We start from the raw sequence: 26,796 nt of genomic DNA, 5'->3' as shown, positions 1-26,796 counted from the left end.
TATAGTGTAATGGAACTTAGTGTTACAATTTCATAGCCATTCATACTCTTAAACTCATGTTATTGTCTGGGAAACAAAATGTCTTTGGAAGACGAAGCAGACATTGCCATAACATAATATAAATATAAAATTTGTGGTCATATAAAGATAAATACTGTAATCAAAGTCCTATATCTCCTCAAATCCATCTGAGGATATAGCATCATGGTCAAGAGAATATAACAAAAATATAAACAATTGTACCAAGTATGAAAGCTTTATGCCAAATGGTTTACTTTTATAAATTGTGACTTGGATCGAGAGTTTTCTCATTGGCACTTATACCACATCTTCTTATATCTATTGTGAGTATAGATGTGTTTTAGATAGAGGGACAGGCAGAGACCATTACCATATCCCCTGTGGCACAACAAATAAGTAACAATTATCAATCTTCAACTGTTTTTACCACAATTAAATGTTTTATATTTACAAATTTTATTCCTAAAGGATAACTAATTATTCGTTTGAATTGTTTAATAAATTCAAAATATGAACATACATCTCAATAAATTGTTTAAAACTGCAAGTCAACACTTGACATCAGACACTTTCTTTGAAAGTAAAATGTATCAAAATGAATAGAAATCACATTCACTTCTTTTCTCAACACAATAAATGTAGTTAAATGGTCTTAAGTAGGACAAAATGTTTAAAAAAAAAAAAGAAGCTAACATAGTTGTAGGATTCACATCCCCAAGTCTCTCATTCTGCAGCTTTTGTGGTATGCAGAACCAAATGATACATATATCACTTAGTGGTCAAATATGTAATTTTAACTGAAAGAAAAATGTTGTTTTTTTTCTTTCTGAAAATGTCATATATGCATGTGCCTTTAATACCTCTTTATCTTTAGCTTAAAAAGCTCTTTATCACAAAGATTGTAAAGCTGTACACCACATCTCCTTATTTTCATAAATTTCAACATATAAGTTAACATACACACAAGAATTCACTTTTTTTAATATTTCACACATAATTCATAAGTAAGAATAAATTAACAAAATTCCTATGCCCCTTGTGCTGCACACATTTTATCTGTTCAATGAAACTATTTCAAAAAATAATTGTAAAATATTTTTGCTATTTCAAAAGGGCATAACTCATTAGAAATATTTGATTGACACTTATTTTCAAAATTGACATAACTCTTATAAACCTTTGATATGAATTTGATTATAAAAATCTGGCAAAATTGTACATGTGATATAAATACTAATATGCAAATTTCCAAATAATTACATTTCTAAGGGGCATAACTCTTTTAAAAAGTAACTGTTTGGCACTGACTTTTAAAGCTTGTAAGAGACATTTTAGTAATAAACATATTACAAGTTTCATAGAAATCTGTCAAGAATTATACACATGAGAGCACTAAAAACACAATGCTCCATATAATTCATACTTCTAAAGAGAATAACGTTACCTCTTTTAAGAATAAGTGTTCTGCACAGTTTTTTAACTTGTCAAAGTCATTTCTGAAATAAAACTAAAATATAAGTTTCATAAAAATCTGGCAAGAATTGACACATCAGCGTGCTATTCACAATTCAATTTGCTATCTTATTAATATTTCTGAAAACCATAACTCTTTTAAAAATGATTCATCAGCATCAATATTCTAAATTGTCCAAAACATTGGATGTATAAACTAAAAACAATATAAATTTCACAAATACTGGCAGAAATTGTACACAGAGCTCTATTGATGCAATTTTCCATATAATTCATACTTATTCCCAAGGGGCATAACTCTTTTATAGCTTATTGGCACTGTTAAAATAAACTTGACGGACATTTGTGATATAAATCAATGATAAAATCTGGCAGGAATTGTACATGTGAGAGTGCTAATAAGACCCATTGGAAGGATGCACCGGGATACAGAGGCAAGCCCAATATTTCTTATGTCCAGTGCAATGCGACATGCAGGGAAACAAATCACTGGCAAGACTAATATTTAGCTAAACATCTAAGACTACAAAGCTATCAATAATACATGAATACATCAATATTTTAAATCAAGTAAAAATCAGTCATTCGGAAATATCTGAATAAGGATGTTCAAAGTTTCAGTGAGAAAAGAACGTGATCATAAAACCTGTACAGCCACACTCTGTTAAAAACACATCAAGGATAACAGACAATTATAAAAAATCATACTTCCTTTAACAACAATGGCAGGAATAAAACACATTTAATACATTGTATGGTACTTTAAATAAATATGAACATTTCAATGTATGTTACATGCGTCTAAACAGTTTTATCTCAAAGGACCACTTGATTTCAGCACCTTCGTTAAAAGGAAACAAACACAGATAAATTTGTCTTAACTATTTAAAACACTGGCATGTCATTCCAAAAGAAGTTATAATTGCATATTAAAACACCAGCATCCCTAATGTTTATCTTTTGGTTGTATTGATACTAAAATTGTCAGAAACTTGATGATCATTTTCAAAATCAACTTGAACATTAGTTGTATCTGAATGTATTGTTTCTGAAGTTCTTTGACTAGAATTTGGTTTTAAAAGCTCTGGCGAAGATGATTTTTCTGTATTAGAAGAAACTCCAGAGTCATGTTCACCAGAATTAACGTATGCAACTAAAGTTACAGAAGGGTATTCAGTCAATCTATCCTCTTCATCAGAAAACGATGAACTAATATCAGAATTATTTGAATCCCTACACTCATCAACATTAAGATTTTCTGACTTTGTCAGCTCATCTTTGTTCACATGTGCCCATTCATTATTCTCTTCTGTAGTAGAAAGACTACGAAATTCTCTGAAATACACAATACAAGTGTAGTATTGACATTTTGTAATTGTGAAGTTCAGTGATAAGGAAGTCATGTGTCTGCAATTGTAAAAAAAAACACCAGCGGGTGCATAACTTTTATGTCCTGGTGCATCTGGTTAAATAACTTTTCAAGAAAAAAAAAATGATAAAACTTATAAATATAATTCTGCATAAAAAAATGAAAATTGGTTTTTTTTTCATAAGAATAACAAAATCACAAAATCACAAGAGAAAACCATGATTTAAATTTATGATACTGTTAAGCACTCAGTGTCCTTATGGAAAGGTTAAACTCATGTTGAAATTAGGATTACATTTTTCTATTTATTTATATTCAATTAAATTATATAGAAACAGATTTTAATACCTTATTCCATTAATTATGATATTTTACAAAATTAAATATTATAATTTCATAAAACTGGTGTATCAAATTCTTAGCTGATTTATCTTTTTTTTCTGGTTATTTTTATTTAATCAATGTGTTGTTTATTTAATTTCAGCTGTTCATTGGTTAGAATTCTATTATAACCTTAAATATTCTTGCTTTGTGAACTCGTGAAAAAAGTTGAGTACCGGTATGTCTCAGGACATCACATCAAAAGTACACATCTTCTCGGTGATCATCACGTTTTAAATTTGAAAATTTTAACTGTCTCGAGTTGATAAATATAGTATCACACTCCATGGCTTGGTAGAAGCTATGTAACATGTATAACAATAATTATTAATTATTAATATACCTGCAGTTTTCTTTGACACCATTGGCCTTCCATAAACTATCTAGTGAGAAAGCAGAGATTTTCCCTTCTATATAATCTTTCATTTCTTTGATGGTGAGATTAGTTTGGAGAAACAAGTGCATAGTTGTGTCAGACAAGAATACTTTCTCTAATAATAGACTACAAAATAAAGTTGGTAAATGAAGTTCATTAAAAAATAGAACATCATATTTACAGTATTAAACTGCGATTCCAAACCTTGACATGAGACTGGTGTAATTCTATGTCCTTTGTCAAACAGTTGTTCATATTTTTAAAGAAACAAGTTGATGGTCGATTTTCAGTAAACATAGGTACTCAAGTTTATTTGCCTGTAGCTTTCAATGCTGTGTGTTTTTGTCACTGTTAACTTGGAATTGTATGTTTCTAAATTTATATCTATCCGCTGTTTTATGATTTTTTTTTTGTTGAGAAACTGTTTTTTATATGCATATTCAATGAAGCGAGTTGATGGTGGATTTTTCGTCCACCTAGGTACTCTTAAAAGAGTTTACTTGCCTGTAGCTTTCAAGCTTTGTTTTATTGTCACTACAATCATAATAGTGTGTGACAGAATTTAGAGTTACCCCAGTCAAAATCTACTAAAAAATTACCCAGATATATATTATTAATATAAACCTGATCAAGATTATCAAAGATACATGTTTTTTCTGCACATACAATGTTTATCATTTTTTATACTTTTTTCAAATGTTGAATAATGAAACAACCATTCAACTTCATTTGGAGATTATATATTTTTTTCTAATAAAAATATTTTGATCCCTAATTCATCTCTCTTTATGTCTCACTTACTTATTCAGAAAATCTTCTAAACCTGTCATCCTGAATGCAATAAAGCTAGAATCAAATCTGTCACCAAAATATTTCTTTGGTGGTAATTGTGGAGGGGTCCTGTCAAAATAAACACTTACAATTATTTGCTACAACAGAGATATGATTGTTTTGCCATATAAGGTTCAAAACAAAGTTTCCAGGCAGACCAAATATGATATATGGTAATATCAATAAATTCATTTAACTTGCAAAACATTTCTGCAGTTTGCTTAGCATTATGCCAACAAAAAGCTGTTCTTATGTTTCCATGGGCATATTTTAAAAAAAATCCAGATTTCAGTCATCTTTGTGTTCAGATCAGTATCAAAATTTCATAAAGATGTTCCTCCTTGATTATCCCTGCAGTAATTATCATTCTTAAAAAAGCTTTTTTTACAGAATCATAATTATAAAATAGTTATCAATGCATTATCACTCTACACAGGGAGATGTTTCCCATCAGAGAATACATTGAATTTACTTTTGCTTCAGGATAAGAAAAAAACTCAGCTTATGATGATTTCCAAAATTACATTCCTGACAATTTGGTTCTGTCTATCTAAGTTGCTCTCAAAAAAGCTATATATTGACATAAAAGAAGAAGTTCAAAATAGACAGACAAAACTCACCACATGGTAACAAAGTAAAGAGAAAAGGTCACAAAGTGAGAAAGGGAATTCATTGTAAAAATAATGAATTTCAGCTAGAATTACATTATACATACACTAAAGGGTGATGATTCTTCAGAGTTTTCCTCAGCCATTCAAACTCTGAGTATCTTCTCCTTGTGGTAGACTCACTCAAACAGAAGGACTTGTTAGATGTCTGTAATACAAATTATTAAATTGCAACTGCAGAGTTTCAACTGGCTTTCAGAATAAATTATGTAAACTGTGATTAACATGTAGTCAGTTATTCGAGGCATAAATTCCCTTAGCCATATTTGAAACAACTTTTTGGAATTTTAGATCCTCAATGCTCTTCAACTTTGTACCTGAATGGTTTTATAAATTTTTTGATATGAGCTTCACTGAGTCTTATGTAGACAAAACGTGCGTCTGCAAACTAAATTAGAATCCTGGTACCTTTGATAACTATTTACACCACTAGGTCAATGTAACTGCTGGTGGAAGTTTTGTCCCTGAGGGTATCACCAGCCAGCACTTCGGTGTTGACATGAATATCAATTATGTGGTCATTTTTATAAATTTCTTGTTTACAAATTTTGAATTTTTCGAAAAACTAAGGATTTTCTTATCCCAGGCATTGATTAACCTTAGCCATATTTGGCACACTTTTTTGAAATTTTTGATCCGCAATGCTCCTCAATGTCAGTATCTGCTAGTAGTTCTTTGTTATTTATGTATTATTGTCATTTTATTTTAGCCTTTTTTTAAATGAGTTTTACTGTGCGTATTGTTGTGATTTGTTTTTTCTACATTGGCTAGAGGTATAGTGGGGAGCGTTGAGATCTCAAAAAACATGTTTAACCCCTGCCACATTTTTGCGCCTGTCCCAAGTAAGGAGCCTCTGGCCTTTGTTAGTCCTGTATGATTTATAATTTTAGTTTCTTGGGTATATTTCTGAGTTTAAAAGGACATCCATTACCACTGGACTAGAATACATTTTTGTTTAGGGGCCAGCTGTAGCACATCTCTTGATGCAGGAGTTTCTTGCTGCATTGAAGACCCATTGGCAGCCTTTGGCTGTTGCCTGCTCTTTGGTCAGGTAGTTGTCTCTATGATACATTCCCTATTTCCATTTTCAATTTTAAGTATAATTTATGGATTAAACAGGTGAAGCAATAATGGAAATCATGAAATTGACCATTTCAAGGTCAAATGACTGTGTCAGCTGTCTATCAAACATTTTATTAAGACATAATCTAATCCTGTATGTATGACTGAAAAAAAGTTAGATCAAATAATTTAGTCCATACACAGTCAATGACAGTCACTAACAAAAAATGCATATTATTACTCAAAGAATACAAATAAACATATATAAAAAACGAAAAAAAATTAAAGAGTATAATCTTACATTTACAGCAATCTCATAACTTGTATATCTGCCTTTATCCCAAGTGTTGTGTGTCACTGGATTTCTAACAGAAATGTCTAACACAGACTGAAAACAATACAAACATATATTTAAAAAGAATCATAAAGAGAAGAATAATCAAATAAATACATTAATATGTTTATTTGAGTTACAGCAAGAACATAAGAAATATAGATGTACATCGCTAAATTACTGTCTAATAACACACCTGTAACCAGGGGGTTCGAGAGGTCATAAGAACCCCCCTTGAAAACAAATAAGCACTGTAAACGTTGATGTTCTGTTTGAATTGTAACTGTCAAAATTAACTATGATTGTATAGAACCCCCCTACATTGGAAATTCTTGAACCACATGTGGAATAGGGGGAATACCAATAAAAATTACATAAATGCATGGACTGATTATCCTGCAAAATGTTAAAAAAAAAGTTTAGGAAAGTTAGGGCTTTTGAAAAAGAACAGAGTTCCAACGTCCCTTGTGTTGCACACAGTTTATCTATCCATTTATCTTAAGTACAAGGACAAACACTTTGTTTTTTCTTCTTTAAAACTTTTTATCAAATTCTTAGATAAATGAATGTTCAGCACAAATGCAATGTGATTTTCATTATAATTAATATTTTTGAGGGGCATTTAACTTGTTAAAAAAATTGCTTACTTTTTTTTATGCCGGGTCGCTGCATAAAGAATAAAATGCTCCCTAGGGCACAGCTTGATACAACCGCAGAGGTCAACTCTGAACATTTGGGGCCAGTATGGACACAACATTCAAGCTTGATACAGCTCTGAATTTGGATTGTAATTAAATATTTGACACAGCATAAGTTTCTGACACAGAATGAATGTGGTCAAATGAACTTAAAAAAAATTGAAGTTTTCCTATTATGGTCCAATATCCAAAATCTAAATACATGGATTGTTTCAGCATATGAAAGAATCCCAAGAATTCAAATTTTGATATTATCAAATTAAGTTTAATTTTGGACCCATTTGGCCTCAATATGGACCAATTTGATAATGGACCCAAAATTCAAAAATTTAAATAAATGGTTAGATTTAGCATATCAAAGAACCCCATATATTCAATTTAAAGTTAAATTTTAGACCAACTTTAAAACCGGGCCCATAATAAAAAATCTGAATACATGTTTAGATTCAACTTATGAAACAACACCAAGAATTAATTTTTTGTTAAAATTAAACGAATATAAATTTTGGACCCTTTTGACCTTAATGTTGACCAAATTGAAAACTGGACCAAAAATTTAAAATCTTAAAACACAGTTAGAATCGGCATATCAAAGAATCCAAATACATTTGTAACTCGATTTTTTATGAAATCAAACATAGTTTAATTTTGGACCCTTTTGACCTCAATGTGGACCAATTTGTCCAAAAATCCAAAATCTAAATACATGGGTAGATTAAGCATATCAAAGAACCCTACATATTCTTTTTTGGTGAAATCAAACAAAGTTTAATTTTGACCCAGATTTGGACCAGCTTGAAAACTGAGCCCATAATCAAAAATCTAAATACATGTTTAGATTCAGCATATCAATAAACCCCAAGAATTCAATTTTTGTTAAAATCAAACTAAGTCTAATTTTAAACCCTTTGGAACTCATGTGGTCCAACTAAAAAAAGGATCCAAAAACTTAATACATGGTTAATTTCAGCATACAAAAGAACCCCAAGAATTCAGGAATGAAACCCCATTGAAATTGGTCAAGAAATAATTAAGCAATTTATACAAAGAATTAGAAAATTATTGTTTTTGGCCCCTTTTTCCTAAACAGTTTGGGCAATGCCCCCAAAAATAGATCCCAACATTCCTTTTATGGTATGGGACCTTGTGATATAATTTCTTAAAGATCCATACACTTACACACAAGTTATTGTCTGGAAACTAGAAAAATACTTATTTTGACCCCTTTTGGGCCTCTTGTTCTTAAACTGTTAGGGCCATAACCCCCAAAATCAATCCCAACCTTCCTTTAGTGATTTCAAACCTTGTGTTTAAATTTCATAGAGATTCATTCACTTTACCTAAAGTTACTGTCCAGAAACTAAGCGTCTTCAGACGACGATGCCAAAGACAACGTGATACCAATATATGAACGCATATCTTTTTTGCGGTCGTATAAAAACAAATGAGAGCAGGGATTTAATTCTAATAAGACTGAAGTCATATGCAATAAATGCAAATTTTTAATTAAAAATATATCTTGCAACCTAAATAAAATGTAGGATACTTGCATGGTTATTAAGATTAACTAACAATAGTAAATATGTTATTATAAATATGAGATTGAGTTTATTTCAAACTAGGCTCTAGGCCATCATCATCAGCAGGTGTCACATGATGAACTTGTAACTATTCTAAATTGTTGATGTTCGTTCATGATAAACATACCACTTAGGTTGAATGGGTAAATATTATGTTGGCCTCTTTACCCCCATAATGCTTTTAAAGTGTCATACATATAGTACAAACATGTACCGTACACAATTGACATATTATACAAGTTTGGTCCTACAAGGGAATTATAAAATATACACTCTTCATCAAAGTGAAATTCATGTACAGATTTTGAATACTTACCTGTGGCATAACTATTTTACCATGTTCTGTTGTGATCGAAAAAAAATGTAAATAACTTTCACAATTCCACTTCTGAATCAGAAAATGCAACAAAATTTGATTCTGGTTATATGTAAAGTCATCATTGTAACAATTAATGTACAAATGATAACAAAAGTTATATAGATAAAAGATAACAAAATGAATTTAATTGTGGATATCTGCTCAGCAGATGTACTAAGTAACATTTCACCTACACATATTGTACACAGGACAAAAGAATTTTGCGTTTTAAATATATATTTTATATTTAACAATAATAAATGCTCATGCTTAAATGTCTCTGCTGTTTTATAATTCAAATTACAAAGTGTGTAAAACGAAGGTTTTACGTAACTTAAGTAAACAAAATGTACATACTGTATTTCACATTTATTTCACATTATCAATATTCAATAAAAATTAGGTCATAGTCCATGTAGTCAGATGAAACATGCCTGACACTGGCTGACAGACATGAACAACTTAAAATCATTCCATACACTAAACTGATTCTATATTTTTGGCATGCTTAGCCAATGCATAGCCCATGCCAGTTGAAGGTTAAATTGAAGTTTCCCCTGAATATGCATGATTCAAATAAATTGCCAAAATATAACATTGATGTTTATGACTTTATTTTACAAAATTGGACCAAAACTGATAGCTAGTAGCGAAATATTATTTCACAATTCTGCTTTTACAAATGTTTGATCCAAAAAAGTGATGGTTTGATTTGTTTAATTAACTTTTTAGCCTAATATATGTCTCTTTAACCTGTTCTAGTGGTCAGAAACAGTCCAAGAAAATTTATTTGTTTCAAAAAGCATGTAGTTCTCGATTTATCCCCTTGAAACTAACTTAATAACAATCAATGCAAGTACCATAACTCTGGCACAGATATAGTGAAAACAGCCAAATTTAGTGGTCCAAAACTTCCTGTTTGAATTACTGACTTGACTGTAAGTGTTGTTGTCTATGTATTGCAGCTGTTTATCATATATTCTGACCAAATTGTAATTTGCATTACATCTACAGTTCAATTGGTCAGAAAACTGCTGTAGAAAACCACAGTCAAGTTGTGAAAGTGCAAGGGTAATAGGGTATACATGTACTAAGCATATTAACAATCCTAATACATTTGTAACTGTTATCCACTTTAATTTGTTTATCAGAATTTCTAAACATTCTTTTATTGTTATTGTCATTCAAAAGTTGATAGGTAGCAATTTTTAAACTGCTAAAAAATGCCCAAATTTAAGTTTTGGAATTATTTAATATTCTTGAACTTTTACCAATGACCATTTAACCACTTTTTAAAAATGACCATTTAACCACTTTTTAAATGGTCATTTTCTATTCATGCTACAAAGTTTTTTTTTTAAACACTAGTATTCTCTTAAATACTTTGGGAAATGTACTTTAAGCCTAAATCTGTTCTCCTGAAGTTTTAAAGGGAGAAAAGATCCATATTTCAAATAATCAATGATTTAGGTTGTCTTCAATGAAAACTTATTGTGCTTATTAACTTTATGTGTAATTTCACATATATTTTACTGTGGTAATTATCATATAACATGGTTAAAATTCAATTTCATTACAACCATAAAAATTTATCAAAGGTGCCAGGATTTATAATTTTATACGCCAGACGCGTGTTTCATCTACATAAGACAGTTTAGACTCATCAGTGATGATCAGATCAAAATAGTTATAAAGCCAAATTTAAACAAGTACAAAGTTGAAGAGCATTGAGGACCCAAAATTCCATAAGTGTCAGATCCATGTACTTTGATTGGTTGTATAATTGTATGTCATGAACAACGTATACCTAAATTTTATACTAGTTCACCAAATTGCACTATATATATATACATAGTTTAATAAGCTGGATATTACTTCTTTTAATTTTTATGAGCTTCCTTGGCCAAGTACTATTTGGTAAAAAGCTCTTTAGAGCTTATGTTTGTATTGTTATATACATGTACATGATGTATAAACCGAATCAAAATAAAACTTTCGCATTCGTATATTCGTACCAGAATATCCTACAACTGGCTTTCAACTAACTGCCCTAGCTATTTATGGAAAAGAGTTTGATCCCCCTTAATTTAGCCCTTCCAAATTGTCCCTCAAATGAAAAGTAGACTTATCCTTATGATTTAATTCCTGAATGCACATATAGAAAAGAAGTTTTATACTGATGAATTTTAATGGTCTGTTTACCCAATCATAAACCTATAGGTCCTATTAGGACCAAGTTCACCAGGATTTAAATGTTTTTCATAAGCATGATAAGTAAAGGCAAGTTCTCAGGACTATATTCAGCAGGACTTAACTTTTTTCATGAGAGTAGCAAGTTTGCAGGTCTCAATCTGACAATGAGACTACTATATAGTAGTCTCAGTCTCAATTCAGCGGGATACAAGTCTTTTTCATCATGTTCATGGAGGGATGAGTTAGTAAACATAAGTACATGTAGGTGAGTTGGTAGAAACAGGGCAAGTTGGGTGAAAGTTAGGGCAATTTGGCAGTGGGATGAGTTGTCTTGCATCTTTTCAGAACTTATCCAGATTGGAATTATATATAGCTATATATATAGAGATAAGGTTTTTTTTCTGTTATAAAAAAAAACTTTGAATATAAATTTAACTGTTTAAAATTAGGAGATGTGTATGCCATTAGTTGTTGTTTTTATCAAGTCGATTACATATTCTTTTTTCCTGTCAGTGTCATAACAGTGTGGTACTGCAAAAAAGTGTAAAATTGAGGAGGGGCTCTTTCACTTTCAGCAAATTTATAATAATAAATTATTAGCATACTGATGAAAACTTTTGATTAGTTTACAAATTTACAATGTTTGCGTTATACCTTTTGACTATCAAAACTGGTGTTAATGTTATCCATGAGTTAAGTACGATACCTTCCCATTATATATACGTCATGGGAAATAATAAGAATAACTTTCTAGTTCCTGTCCTTTACAAGTACTAGTATTTTATAAATTACCATATGATATGTCACGTGATGTCAACACAATTCTGGAAAACCTAAAGAAAGTAAGCCTAGTTTCGAGTACGAAACTGAAACTCGATAGGCTCAACTTTTTAACAACAAGTTTAAACGAAGTTTATATATTTTTTCTAAAATCTAAAGTGCTTACGCTGTTAAGACTTTGGAAACTATGAACATAGTATAGGTGCCAATTTGTCTAGGTGCCGATTTGTCTGGGTGCCGAATTGTCTTTCACGGCTACAAACATACATTCATGAATATGTTTCTCTCCCCTATATCAATCATATCTAACACTTTACAAAAAGTAAGAAATATTATCTTATGCAAGATACCTGCTAGCAGCTGCATGCAAAGTTTGAAGTCATCTCACAACGTAATGTAAATATTTTTATATATTATTTTATGAAAAGAGTAAGAAATTCTTATAATTAGTTTTATATAGGCTATGTGATCAACCAGCACCATATATATTTTAGATATACTGTTCCCAGGATCAACTGAGTCTGAGTGGCAAATATAACATGCAAATCAGGACAAGAGCATCAAATTGTGACATGAAAATGGATGTATTAGAAATGTTGTATTGGTAACTTGTAGCCTTAAAAATACATTTATTGGCAATCATACCACATCTTCTTTTTTTATCTACAAAATATTAATTTTAACGGTATCAGGTCGGTTCGCGCCCAATACACTTTCACACCCTATACGTTTGTACCCAAGGCCCACTGGCACCCAAGGCCCGTTTGAACCCAATTTTAAATCAAATTCCAGTTGAATAATTGATTAAAATAGCTTTGATGTATATACTGCATGTATTTAGCTTGGTATTAGTATTAAAACATTGAAGATTTTAATGAAAAACACAACAGAAAAAAAAACCGTTGACAGAATCTCACTTTATAATAGAAACAATGAAATCAATTAAGTTATAGCAATACACTAACCAAAACATGAAATAGATTTACTCAACAAAAAATAAAATGTTGACAGAATCTCACTTTATAATTGAAACAATGATTATCTTTTTTCTTACAATAAACTAGCCAAAACACATGAAACATGATTAAAATGTTTTCAACACAAAAAAACATTGTCTCACTTTATTTTGCGACAATGTCAACAAATATACTCATAGGAATACACTTGCCAAAACTTAACAAAATTACAAAATTATTAAACACAAAACCAATAAAAAATTTGGTGCGAATGTTTAGGGTGCGAACGGACTTTGGGTGCGAACATGTAGGATGCCAAAGTGAAAGGGGGCGAAGGAGATTGGGCGCGAACATGAATGGGCCCGAACGGACCAGGATTCAATTTTAACAAAGAAAACAACAGACATAACGTTAACCATGATAACAGATAGGTATATAGGTAAAAAATATTGTGATTTGTAGGGCCCGATTTGTATACTTGCATTTCTTGCTTTTGTCATATCTAAGATACTGTCTTATGCATGTTTTCTATCATAAAGTCAAAATGATAACACCTCAAAAAGTTTTCTAACTTTCAAATTCTTTATTTTTAGATTGATATCAAATTAAAAGTATATATGTGTTTAATGTAGGTATCAACAAGGAATTGTATATTCAATTACTTGGTATCAAGTTCTTCAAAGTGGCGATATCAATAAAAATCATATAATATTATGTTTATCTTATTACATATATTGCTTTTTTTTAACATACAGACTTAGCCACCATGGATTACGATTATAGAAGTGTAAAAACTGAATACATAATTAGAAAGAACTCTTCTACACAGACTGACTTAATCCTTGTTGACATCAGCAATCTGGAACAAAGTAGCAAACAACTTGATAATATGAAGGAGTGGATCAGTAAAAGGCTTACATCCATGGAGGAACCTACCTCACAACTATTTAGGGAATTTGTCAGTAATTTGTTTGGTAAATTTTTTTAGCTGTATATGATAGTGTTAAAAAGTCAAACATAACTATTTCAACTTCTGTTAGTTCTGATATTACTGTTGTCTCTCTGTTAACAAAGCCATATTTTCTAATTGCAATAGAACAACAGGTGACTTTGAAGTACAAAATTTAAAATGCTTCTTATGAGAACCATATGTACTAATTCTATCATTCCATGATCTATGCTCATTTTAACATGTGTATGCTGTGATTATAATAATAAATTGTCATGGTAGCTCAAGATATGATACCTTATAATAAAAAAAGAAGTTGTACCAATCAAGACAACAAAAAACAACACATAGTTCAATATGATTAATTATTATAGCCTGTCTTAGTATACGTATATGCACCAAATTAATGGTGATGGGAATCAGATAAACCAGATTTACATAGGCACTGGTGCTTGAAGCACCTTTTCAAAGACAGTAGCGATTTATAGAAGTAATAATATCATAAGTTACTGTCTCCTGTTTTTTTTTTAAATTAATGTTAATAGCTGGGTTTCTCATTTTTTGGTGGCTGAATGGTATAAGTAGTTACTATACTATAATCACTAGCCAGTCAACACTGAGGTTGTGAGTTTGAATCCCGCTCGTGCATGTACAATCGACTCCATTCTTAATTGACTAGGATTGTCAGTTTTTCTATCAAAGAATTGTGGTTTTCTACAGGCACTCCAGCTTTCTCTACCAATAAAAACTGGCCACCACATATTAGCCTAATTGCAGTGCTTAAAAGTGGCGTTAAAACACTCAAAATCAATCAATCAATCTCTCTTTAATCGGTTTATATTATGTTCTCAGAAGACAGTTTACTGTATGGTTTAGGTTTTGCCCAATTAGGCCTAAAAAAGAATATAGTTTGTTTCCCCAATCCCGAACTACCTTGCAAAAACGGTCTGACTCATAAACTTTTATTGTCAAAACTAAGTCAAATATTATTTTATTCATTTCCAATTTCAGGCTTGCAGAATTGGCCGATATATATATTGTTCCAGCATTTTGGCAGTGTCGGGATTGGGGAAACAAACAATATATTAATTTAGGCCTTATGAAGGATGTATTGTGACTTGCATCTCTTAACAGTCTTGTTCTCTTGTCTTTGATGTCATTTATGTTTTATTGGTATATTTCACATTCCTTAAGTTTTTCAAGGGTTTTAATTACCAGTTATATGGCTCAGCCAATTGAGTTTGTAACCTTTTATAGAACCAAGAAACAATGGCAGCTTAATGAGGGAAAACACTATATCTGAATCTATCTATACCAGTACAGCTGAACACAGCAAACACATATCTAAACTCTCAGATAGATTACTGTGTGGAACAAAAATTAACATGACAGAAATAGATTACAAACACCTTCAGTTAGAGAAAACTTATACAAAGGAATCTAGAACAGACCAATTGGATGATGAGAATGATCCACTACATATGGAATGCTTTACAGTGGGGGGAGATGAAGACATACATGTAGATCAAGGAGAAGATCAAGATAAAGATCAAGAAGATAATTTAAACCAAGAAACACAAACTCAGATACAAGGTAAGCAAAGGGCAAACGACTTCATAAATATCAGTAATTACATGTTAGTTATGATAAAAAATATAACAATGATTACTGAAAATTTAAGAAATAATTCATTATGGCATGAACTATACTGTTTATACAATACAATGCATAATACCACAATATTCAGATCAAGTTTGAATTTTGGTGCCGTCACTTTCACTGTTCTAAAGTTATGCACGTTACAAATTGAAAAACTGCTGAATTTTTCATTTCTTCCCTAAAAATATCAATCAATATAAAAGTTTTTTTTAAATTGGAGTTATCTTCCCTTGTCAATGATAATATTTGAATAAAATACAATCAATGCTTTATACAATGCAATGTTTAATTTTGCCTTCCTCTGATAAATTAACGCAGTTTTTACCATTCAGTGCTTACAAGCACTTTGATTACCGTTCTAGGGTTATGCCCTTCACAAAAGAAAAAAATGAGTTTGTCTCTTCTTAATATAATGAAATGTATATATAAGGTTTTTTTCCACAAAACTCAAGTTCAATTTTTTGAAGAGTCCATTTACAGTTCTTGAGTTATGTCTCTAATAGCATTATATTCTAACAGGGACATCATCTGTGTCCCTATGGACACATTCCCCATTTATTTAAACACATTTGTGTAAATATCAGTTAACATGTGATTTATTTTAATTCAATGTTTACTCTTAATGCAAAATGTTTGGGTTATGACAACAATCAATAGATGTCAGACTTCTGTGTTGTCAAAAGGTATTACTTGTATGATTGGCAAATTTGATTATTATAAAAACAAATATCTCAATTAATTACACTCTGTTTTGATTAACCAACCAACACTAAAGGCTAAAAATGTAATTTCACATTCAAGGTTAAATGAGTGTCGTATAAATTTTGTGTTAACTCGATAATTGTAAATCTAAGAATAGGCTGGGAAAATTATGTGAGTCAAATTTTTGTGTTTTTTAGGTACAATGAAAGTAAAAATTAAACACACACAAAAAAAACTTGATATACGGTATGTTACTATTTTCATATTTTTGTTCTGAACATCAGCTATATTTACATTTTAAAAATTGCAGTAAATGCAAAGAAATTACAAAAATAAAAATCATTTTATGCATATCATCTAAAAATTAATTGTGAAGTTTAATGACTTATTTACAAAAGTATACTTTCAGAGATTTATCAACATGATCAAGGCTTAGATATTGAGTGTACCAAGATAAAAACTGAACCTTTCCACAATTTTACAATTGGAAATGAAGAAGATGAGACAAGAGGCCCAAGCATAAATAACTTTGTGGGTACTCAAGATTTTGAAAAAAGGAAAAAAAATACATTTTTTCCCAATATCTTAAATCATCAAAAACATTATTGTAGGTGCAATATGTGTGGAGATTCGTTTTCTGCTATAAGTGCATTAGCATACCATGTGAGAATGCATCATGGTAAAATGATAAAACCTTCTCCATGGAAAAAACGAACATTAAGTATAGCTAATGATCTGAACAAGTCTTTAGAAAGAAGTACAGATGAGAATGTGGAGAGACACACGAATAAAGACAGTGGTCAAAACTTCTTTCCAACAAAGAATAATGAAAAACTTGATTTGAATTCTGAACCACTACAGAGTAAAATTCAACATACAAGAGGCCCAGTAAGGCCAATTATGCAATCATCTATGATGACAATTCAAAGTGTCAGAGAATTTCCTGAAAATCCAAATACATGTAGTTTACTGAAAAAAAATCCAAATATATGTAGTTTACTGAACAAGAAGGTGGACAACAAGTGTGAAAATTATACAGAAAATGAAAATACAGATGTCGATCTTGAAGTATTACGTATAAACAAATCAATACTTCCAGAAAATTTGAAGCTTCATAGTTATTTTAAACCAGGTAAGATGTAGAACTTCATACTTATTGTAAACCAAGTAAGATCGCTATTGTAAGCCAGGTTAAATAGGTGTGGAATTGTATAGTTATTGTTAACCAAGTAAGATAGGTGTGGAACTTCATAGCTATTGTAAACCAGGTAAGGGACAACATCAAAAGTTCAATGTAGGATAAAAAACTTAAATCACATAGTTTTTTTCACTGCCCCCCCCCCCCCCCCCTTCTCTTAACTTAATTTGGGAAAAATTGATTTACCAATAGGGATATATGTAAAAATCGATTTTTGATATACAAAACTTGCAGAATTTTAACCCACCCCACCCCCAAACTATGTGATTTAAGTTTTTTTTATCCTACATCAATCTTTTGATGTCGTCCCTAAGATAGATGTGGAACTTCATAGTAATTGTAAACCAGGTAAGATGTGGAACTTCATAGTAATTGTAAACCAGGTAAGATGTGGAACTTCATAGTAATTGTAAACCAGGTAAGATGTGGAACTTCATAGTAATTGTAAACCAGGTAAGATGTGGAACTTCATAGTAATTGTAAATCAGGTAAGATGTGGATCTTCTGTTCATAGCTATTGTAAACCAGGTAAGATGTGGAACTTCATAGTAATTGTAAACCAGGTAAGATGTGGAACTTCATAGTAATTGTAAATCAGGTAAGATGTGGATCTTCATAGCTATTGTACATGTTGTAAACCAGGTAAGATGTGGAACTTCATAGTAATTGTAAACCAGGTAAGATGTGGAACTTCATAGATGTAGTTATCATTAAACCAGGTAAGATAGGGTTAGAACTCCATAGTTATTGTAAATCAGGTAAGATGTGGAACTTCATAGCTATTGTAAACCAGGTAAGATAAGTGTGGAACTCCATAGTAATAGTAAACCAGGTAAGATAGATGTAGAACTCCATAGTTATTGTAAACCAGGTAAGATAGGTGTGGAACTTCATAGCTATTGTAAACCAGGTAAGATGTAGATCTTCATCATAGGCGGATCCAGGGGGGGGGGGGGGGGGGGGGGGCTGGGTGGCCTGGGCCCCCCTTTCGTGGGAAAAATTTGGTTGATTATATAGGGAATCACTGAAGCATGACTGGAACGGGCCCCCCTTAGGTCAGTCAGTGGGCCCCCTTCGGAAAAGTTCTGGATCCGCCACTGTTCATAGCTTTTGTAAACCAGGTAAGATAGGTGTGGAACTTTATAGCTATTAATGGTGGGGAACTTCATAGCTATTCATGCTATTGTAAGCTATATAAGATATAGACCTTCTTAAATTCAAACTGACTATTTTTTCCATGCGTTCTTCTTGTACCTATCATGCACTTATCATTTGTATGTTTTCTTTCCATCATGCGTTCATAGTTTACTTATTCTATAACCGTGTTACGTGCACTGATCAATCATTCATTTTTAACTGTGTTAGGTGCACTCATCAATCATTCTGTCTTAATATTGTATTGTGCGTTCATCAACAATTAGCTCACCTGGCCCAAAGGGCCAAGTGAGCTTTTCCCATCACTTGGCGTCCGGCGTCGTAGTCTGTCGTCGTCCGTCGTCGTTAACTTTTACAAAAATCTTCTCCTCTGAAACTACTGGGCCAAATTTAACCAAACTTGGCCACAGTCATCATTGGGATATCTAGTTTAAAAAATGTGTGGTGTGACCCTGCCAACCAACCAAGATGGCTGCCATGGCTAAAAATAGAACATAGGGGTAAAATGCAGTTTTTGGCTTATAACTCAAAAACCAAAGCATTTAGAGCAAATCTGACATGGGGGGTAAAATTGTTTATCAGGTCAAGATCTCTCTGCCCTGAAATTTTCAGATGAATCGGACAACCGGTTGTTGGGTTGCTGCCCCTGAATTGGTAATTTTAAGGAAATTTTGCTGTTTTTGGTTATTATCTTGAATATTATTACAGATAGAGATTAACTGTAAACAGCAATAATGTTAAAAAAAGTAAGATTTACAAATAAGTCAACATGACCAAAGTGGTCAGTTGACCCCTTTAGGAGTTATTGCCCTTTATAGTCAATTTTAACCATTTTTCGTAAATCTTAGTAATCTATTACAAAAATCTTCTCCTCTGAAACTACTGGGCCAAATTAATCCAAACTTGGCCATAATCATCTTTGGGGTATCTAGTTTAAAAAAAAGTGTGGTGTGACCCGGCCAACCAACCAAGATGGCTGCCATGGCTAAAAATAGAACATAGGGGTGAAATGTAGATTTTGACTTATATCTCTGAAACCAAAGCATTTAGAGCAAATCTGACATGGAGTAAAATCATTCATCAAGTGAAAATCAATCTGCCCTGAAACTTTCAAATGAATCGGACAACGGGTTGTTGGGTTGCTGCCCCGAATTAAGTAATTTGAAGGAAATTTTGCAGATTTTGGTTATTATCTTGAATATTATTATAGAAAGAGATAAAATGTAATCAGCAATAATGTTCAGCAAAGTAAGATCTACAAATAAGTTAATATGACTAAAATGGTCAGTTGACCCCTCAAGGAGTTATTGCCCTTTATAGTCAATTTTTACCAATTTTTCGTAAATTTTTGTAGTCTTTTACAAAAATCTTCTCTGAAACTACTGGGCCAAATTAAACCAAACTTGGCCACAATCATTATTGGGGTATATTGTTAAAAAGATGTGTGGCGTGACCCCGCCAACCAACCAAGATGGCTGCCATGGCTAAAAATAGAACATAGGGGTAAAATGCAGTTTTTGGCTTATAACTCAAAAATCAAAGCATTTAGAGCAAATCTGACAGGGATAAAATTAATTATCAGGTCAAGATCTATCTGCCCTGAAATTTTCAGACAAATCGGACAACCTGTTGTTGGGTTGCTGCCCCCGAATTAGTAATTTTAAGGAAATTTTGCAGATTTTGGTTATTATCTTGAATATTATTATAGATAAAGATAAACTGTATCAGCAATTATGTTCAGCAAAATAAGATCTACAAATAAATCAACTAGACCAAAATTGTCAATTGACCCCTTAAGGAGTTATTGCTCTTTATAGTCAGTTGTTAACAATTTTCATAAATTTTTGTTAATTTTTGTAAATCTTTAGGAAATATTTTCCACTGTAATTACTGGGCCAAGTTCATTATAGATAGAGATAATTGTAGCAACAAGAATATTCAGTAAAGAAAGATCTACAAACACATCACCATCACCAAATTCAATTTTGTCATGAATTTATCTGTGTTTTATATTGTTAATATGCACATAGACCAAGGTGAGCGACACAGGCTCTTGAGAGCCTCTAGTTTAGACTCATAACCGTGTAACATGGATTTGTCAATCATTCATCCCTAATCGTGTAACATTCATTCATTGTGGTTTTTATATGATACTTGTTTATAGAGCTCACCCAAGCTCATGTTTTATCTGTAAGTGTGTATATATTTTCTGACTTTAAATAAAATTAACATGCTTACTTACTTTCTTGTGCATTCCAAATTCATCATACATAACATTCATTCAGATTCTTGACTTTTTATGCAATTATTTCAAGTTTATTCAGTGTCTTGGCTGGGACTGACACATTTAAAAATAATGATACATGTTCTACGTACAAACAATTACATGATGTCATTTAATGACAAAACAGTTATTCATTCATTCAAGGTGTACCTGAAATAGAGTTAGAACCAGAACCAGTGTTCAAAACAGAACCAGTGTTCGAACCAGAACCAGTGTTTGAACCAGACCAACCTCTAAAGAAACCAAGGTTGAAAGATATGCCAAGCGGAGAGCACTTGTACATGTTGGATCAAGCTGGAGGTGAAGACACAATTAAGCAACAAACTGATGGGGGAGTGTGCCTTTTCAGAGGTAAATAAAATTCACATGTATACAACCAATATACTATCATCGTATAATGGGTTTTCTTGCTTTTTAGATGGCATTGTGATGTCACAATTCCTATTTAAAAAGCATGCTTACATTTGTATAACCATGTCATTCCAAGTAAGAAACCATATGATCTGAAAATATAAAATAAATTTTTTTTAAAATAATAAACATGTACAAATAAACATGTGGTATGTAGTCACAAACCAGAATAAAACCATGATAAATACAAATATGGTAACTAATTTCTCTCAAATTCAACTGATCCATTTAAATGCTGAAAAACACATTGCATATATCATCTGCTTGTTTACAAGCAAAATGGAATAAGCACGGACAATACTGTTGCAAACTTGTCTAAAAATATGTCACAGAGGACTACTTTATAAGATTGTAGACCCCCACAGACAAAAATATTCTGTTGTTCAATATGTGATTCAATTTTTGTCATCTGGACAGATCAAAAAGTATTAAGGCATGAAATTTGTGATGCCTATGTCACTTGAATGTTTAATCCCCTCACAGAAGAAACCATATTCCAGTTTGAGAATGAGAGTTCACAGTCTGATGACTAACTATGATCAATAAATTTCATTCAAGGTGTACCTGAATCAGAACAAGCGTTAGAATCAGAACCAGTGTTAGAACCAGAACCAGTGTTAGAAGAACTAGTGTTCAAAACAGAACCAGTGTTTGAACCAGAACCAGTGTTTGAACCAGAACCAGTGTTTGAACCAGAACCAGTGTTAGAACCAGAACCAGTATGTGAACCAGAACCACCCCTAAAGAAACCAAGGTTCAAAGAAATTCTAAGCAGAGAGCACATAGATATGTTGGCTCAGGCTAGAGTGGAAGAGACAACTAAACCAGTGTTTGAACCAGAACCAGTGTTAGAACCAGAACCAGTATGTGAACCAGAACCACCCCTAAAGAAACCAAGGTTCAAAGAAATGCCAAGCAGAGAGCACATAGATATGTTGGCTCAGGCTAGAGTGGAAGAGACAACTAAACCAGTGTTTCAACCAGAACCAGTGTTAGAACCAGAACCAGTATGTGAACCAGAACCACCCCTAAAGAAACCAAGGTTCAAAGAAATGCCAAGCAGAGAGCACATAGATATGTTGGCTCAGGCTAGAGTGGAAGAGACAACTAAGCAACAAACTGATTGGGGAGTGCGCCTTTTCAGAGGTAAATAAAATTCACATGTACACAACAATATTCTATCATTGAATTATGGGTTTTCAGAGGTAAATAAAATTCACATGTACACAACAATATTCTATCATTGAATTATGGGTTTTAGTGCTATTTATACTGTGTTGTGACGTCACAATTTCTGTTGAAAAAGCATTGCATACATTTGTGTAACAATTTTATTTGAAAAGTGAAAAGTATGAAAACTTATGATCTGACAATATAAAATAAAAGTTTTTTAAAATAATAAACATGTGGCATGTGGTCACAAACCACAATAAAACCATGATAAATACAAACATGGGAACGTATATCTCTTAAATTCAACTGATCCATTTAAATGCTATAAAATTGAAAGTTAAGTACAGATTATTAACACTGTATTACTGAAATGACAAAATTGTTTCATATATAATAAAATGGTTTGATCCTATCAGAGAATTGAAGCTCATTCTCCTAAAAAAAAAAAAAAATAGGTATGATTACCAATATACCAACAAGGTTTTCAATCCACTTATAAATGCAAGAAAATGATCACTCAGTTTGAATTTTATAGATCGTCATGAGAAAAAAAGAAATAATGAACTAAAAATTTATGCATGTCATGCAGATATGTACAACAAGACTATTCAGGAAGCTCAAAATTTTGATAAATTTTGTGAATTCCAAGACAATGATGCAATGTCGAAAAAAAAGTGGTTATCTTAACCCTATGACTACACCACACATTAATAAGACCATTATTTTTTTATTTTTTTAGCTTACATATTTCTGACCTGAAAATGTTTGTATATAAGTATTTTAGTATTTAAGTTTACAAAGTTTGAAAGTCCCTTATTCACATGTAACGTACATGTATCAACCTGATATCTAGTAAAAAAATAAGCATGAAATTTCAAATTCTTTTTTTTTCAGAAAGTGATAAAAAAAAGTCTGGTCAGGGAATCGGTAATCCTATAAAAAAAATAACAATGGCCTTAAAACATCATATTCATCTCTGAATTTGCATATTACAAAATTGTCATACCTGTCAACCTGTGACGATGAAAATGCAGGTCATGACCTGCATTGAAGAATCAAATCTCAGGTTATAACGCGTACGAACTTTTTCGAGCTGAATTTCGGTATTTATGGTACATTTTCTTATAATGTATATCAAAGATACCAAAACATCAGTGCATGTTCACTTTGTTAAGTCATTTTAAATCTAATTAAATATTATTTCATTAACTTTTAAAGATTTTTATAAATTTGTGTAACTCAGTCTTCATGGTCTTATGTGCTTTACTTTTTGAGAAAAAATACTACAATCATCAAACACTTTTATTGTAATTCTTAAATGTTTCAGACTATTGACTATGTAGCCTTTAACCACAATATTTTTCATTCAACAAATGGTAGTGTTTAACGACCTTGACTGGCTATACAGCCCTCGCACGGTCGGAAAAATATTTTTCATTTAACAAGGAAATTAGACTATGATAAAATATAGTAAAACAGTTAAAGGAAGTATAAATGTAAAAAATAATTTTCAACTTTTTTAAAAAAATTGTATAAAGGTATAAAAATAATGAAAAGTTATTTTTCAATATATATTTGAATTTTATATTTTTATGATTATATTTAATCTTTTTCACCCATAAAACGTAAATAAAAGGAATAATTTTGAATGGTGACAAATAAGGGGAAGTAACTCTAGTTCAGTTTGTAACCCAATGGTGCAATTTATTTACGACCTAAAGCTAAGGTAATTGGTGTTAATTAACAGTGTGTTTGACACCAAAGCTGTCAAGTGAAGCCATGCACTTAATGGGTCACTTAATTTGACAGTTTACATAGCTAGATGAACTTCCTGTTCATGGAAGAATTACGAATTTGCCGGTATTTCAAAGGAATATTATTTGTGAAATCAATCTCAAGGCTAAGAAATACGGGTGAAATCGGGTTATTTTCGGAATTCCCGGGTTATTTCAATGACCCGGCGGGTGTTCTGGGTGATCCCTCAGAATTATGAAAATCTCGGCTCACACCCGCAGAATACGGGTCAGTTGACAGGTATGCAAAAGTTAATATTAACATTAACTTAGGAAAATAATTTTAGAATAATAATTTCAGGATGGTTGACAGAAAACAGTTACGATGATAAGTTTGAGGAACTTGAAAGCTCTATATTGAACGACAGATTAAGCTATTTCTACCCAAGCCTGCAAACAAAGAGAGGGACAGATTATTCAAAATCTGCATTAGTTGGCATACGTGCAGCAATAGCCCGTCATCTCGCAAGTCCACCTTATAATTGTAATGTTAATATAATGAAAGATAACACCTTCATGACATCTAATCATGTTATAACCGGAATGATTAAAACCCTCAAACGTACTGGCAAAGATTTTATAATGCATAAAAAACCTGTAGCTGAAGATGATATACAGCGTTTGTATTCAAGTGGGGTTTTTAACATAGATACACCAGTAACACTACAAAATAAAGTTTTCTGGGACTTAATGCTAAATTTTGGTAGACGAGGACAGGATGGACTAAGTAGCTTGACAAAGTCATCTTTTGGTAAATTCAAAGATGACAAGGGTCAATCTTACTACAAAATGATATATAACGAGGCCGATAAAACTCACCATGGAGTTGATTCCCATAAAAATAGACATGAGGTCCGTATGTATGAAAAATCAGAAGATAAAAACTGTCCTGTTGCAAGTCTGGATTTTTATTTATCTAAGTTGAGTCCTAAATGTGATGCATTATTTCAGCAGCCATTGCTTTACCCAAAACCAAATTGCTGGTATTCTAATCCAGCAATGGGGAAAAACAAATTGAGTCAAATGATGCCAAGGATTTCAAAAGAAGCAGGCCTTTCCTACAGATACACCAACCATTGTATAAACAGCAACCATTGGTACTACGCTGCAACGCACCAGAGTAAATGATATAACTATCATGTCAGTATATTAAAAGTAGATGATATAACTATCATGTCAATTAATTTAGTAAATAATGACATACCTGATTCCCCTTGTGTTCTCGTTTCATGTTTGTATGTGTTCAGACTTAAATCTATACTTGAGTTCTAAAATTAAAACCAACAGTGTAAGATTTTGATTTTAAAGCTGACAAATTTTTGTCCCTCAACAGGTGTTTATTAACATTGATATACTACAGCACCAATCGCAATATCCATGTGCATATATTTTGGACATCTTACAATCCTACATTTCCCTTCCCTTTCATGAATGTGTCCTACCGAATTAGACTATTACCGGATTTGTTATTACTTAAGCAACACAACGGGTGCCACATGTGGAGCAGGGATCTGCCTACCCTTCCGGAGCACCTGAGATCACCCCTAGTTTTTGGTTGGGTTCATGTTGTTTATTCTTTAGTTTTTCTATGTTGTGTCAAGTGTACTATTGTTTGTCTGTTTGTCTTTTTCATTTTTAGCCATGGTGTTGTCAGTTTATTTTAGATTTATGAGTTTGACTGTCCCTTTGGTATCTTTTGTCCCTCTTTTAATGTTAACGTTCTCCAATGTTGAACTATGCTAGATTATAAATTTTTTTGCTTATTTGTGAAATTCATATTCTACTAAGATATTATCAATCATTTAGAATAGATTTTAATAAATACCATTACAAATATCATATTTGTCTCAGTTTCTGATGACCACATATACATGAGGGTATTCCATCAAGAAAATACAATATACAAGGTTGTCAAGTAATTGTGGATTGCAAATTAAGAAGTTAAATGTCAAATTTTAACAATAAAAAAACTGAGGAGAATTTGACATGGATTTGTATTTTCTCTTCAACAGTATTTTTATTCTCTGTACTGTATTTTCATTTAAACTAAGCTAAATATGTTATGTGGCAAATTAAATAAAAATAAACTGTATATATAAATTATATATCACATGATTTTAATATAGGCTCTTCTTAAACTTGAAATGTGTTTAAGGGTTTACACTTTTTTTTTTAAATTTTTGATAAAATAGTTAAATATATGGTTTTATAATAACAATTCTTTCTTTGATAAAAAATAAACATGTAACACTTTCTTGGATTAACTTTTCATCATGTTCTGATTGCAAATCAGGGACACCTTTTTAAATGTATGTCAGCTTAAAAATAAATTCTGAAAAAAAAATTTACAATTATAGCACTTTTTAACCTTTTAGGATTATTTAAGAAGGAC

General features: G+C 31.7%; 2 protein-coding genes across 4 annotated transcripts; one reads left to right on the top strand and one right to left on the bottom strand.

Moving 5' to 3' along the window:
* Positions 1-506: 506 nt before the first annotated feature.
* On the bottom strand, positions 507-12,178 carry LOC139512595 (sorting nexin-10B-like). 3 transcript variants are annotated; one of them, XM_071300319.1, is made up of 6 exons: positions 11,999-12,178; positions 6,483-6,569; positions 5,167-5,267; positions 4,422-4,520; positions 3,588-3,746; positions 507-2,829 (listed from the first exon to the last, which is right to left on the bottom strand). In XM_071300319.1, exons 1-6 carry the CDS (start codon positions 12,032-12,034, stop codon positions 2,448-2,450), a joined length of 864 nt encoding a protein of 287 aa, XP_071156420.1. In that variant the 5' UTR covers positions 12,035-12,178; the 3' UTR covers positions 507-2,447. The 3 variants fall into 3 exon arrangements, with proteins under 3 accessions (XP_071156420.1, XP_071156422.1, XP_071156421.1); XM_071300321.1 differs by having other exon boundaries at positions 12,137-12,167; XM_071300320.1 differs by lacking the exon at positions 11,999-12,178 and adding an exon at positions 9,110-9,133.
* A 199-nt stretch (positions 12,179-12,377) lies between these two features.
* On the top strand, positions 12,378-25,610 carry LOC139512594 (uncharacterized). The gene is made up of 7 exons (XM_071300318.1): positions 12,378-12,520; positions 13,836-14,054; positions 15,287-15,622; positions 16,800-17,522; positions 21,172-21,378; positions 21,997-22,584; positions 24,706-25,610. The coding sequence occupies exons 2-7, from the start codon at positions 13,847-13,849 to the stop codon at positions 25,530-25,532; spliced, it is 2,889 nt and encodes a 962-aa protein (XP_071156419.1). The 5' UTR covers positions 12,378-12,520; positions 13,836-13,846; the 3' UTR covers positions 25,533-25,610.
* The last annotated feature ends 1,186 nt before the right edge of the window (positions 25,611-26,796 follow it).

The sequence above is a fragment of the Mytilus edulis genome, chromosome 2 (assembly GCF_963676685.1).
Source record: "Mytilus edulis chromosome 2, xbMytEdul2.2, whole genome shotgun sequence".
In the NCBI taxonomy this organism is placed as follows: domain Eukaryota; kingdom Metazoa; phylum Mollusca; class Bivalvia; order Mytilida; family Mytilidae; genus Mytilus; species Mytilus edulis.
Note: the sequence above shows the minus strand (reverse complement) of the source record. Positions and strands in the feature narration are given on the sequence as shown.

Excerpts from the sequence above, each read along its gene's own strand:
- LOC139512595 (XM_071300319.1), bottom strand. The coding sequence starts at position 12,034 with ATGGATAACATTAACACCAGTTTTGATAGTCAAAAG. Across the intron at positions 4,521-5,166 it reads AAGAATCATCACCCTTTAGT|GACCCCTCCACAATTACCAC; the intron begins GTATGTATAATG and ends TTATTTTGACAG. Across the intron at positions 3,747-4,421 it reads TTAGAAGATTTTCTGAATAA|TCTATTATTAGAGAAAGTAT; the intron begins GTAAGTGAGACA and ends TTTATTTTGTAG.
- LOC139512594 (XM_071300318.1), top strand. The coding sequence starts at position 13,847 with ATGGATTACGATTATAGAAGTGTAAAAACTGAATACATAATTAGAAAG. Across the intron at positions 15,623-16,799 it reads AACACAAACTCAGATACAAG|AGATTTATCAACATGATCAA; the intron begins GTAAGCAAAGGG and ends GTATACTTTCAG. Across the intron at positions 17,523-21,171 it reads TCATAGTTATTTTAAACCAG|GTGTACCTGAAATAGAGTTA; the intron begins GTAAGATGTAGA and ends CATTCATTCAAG.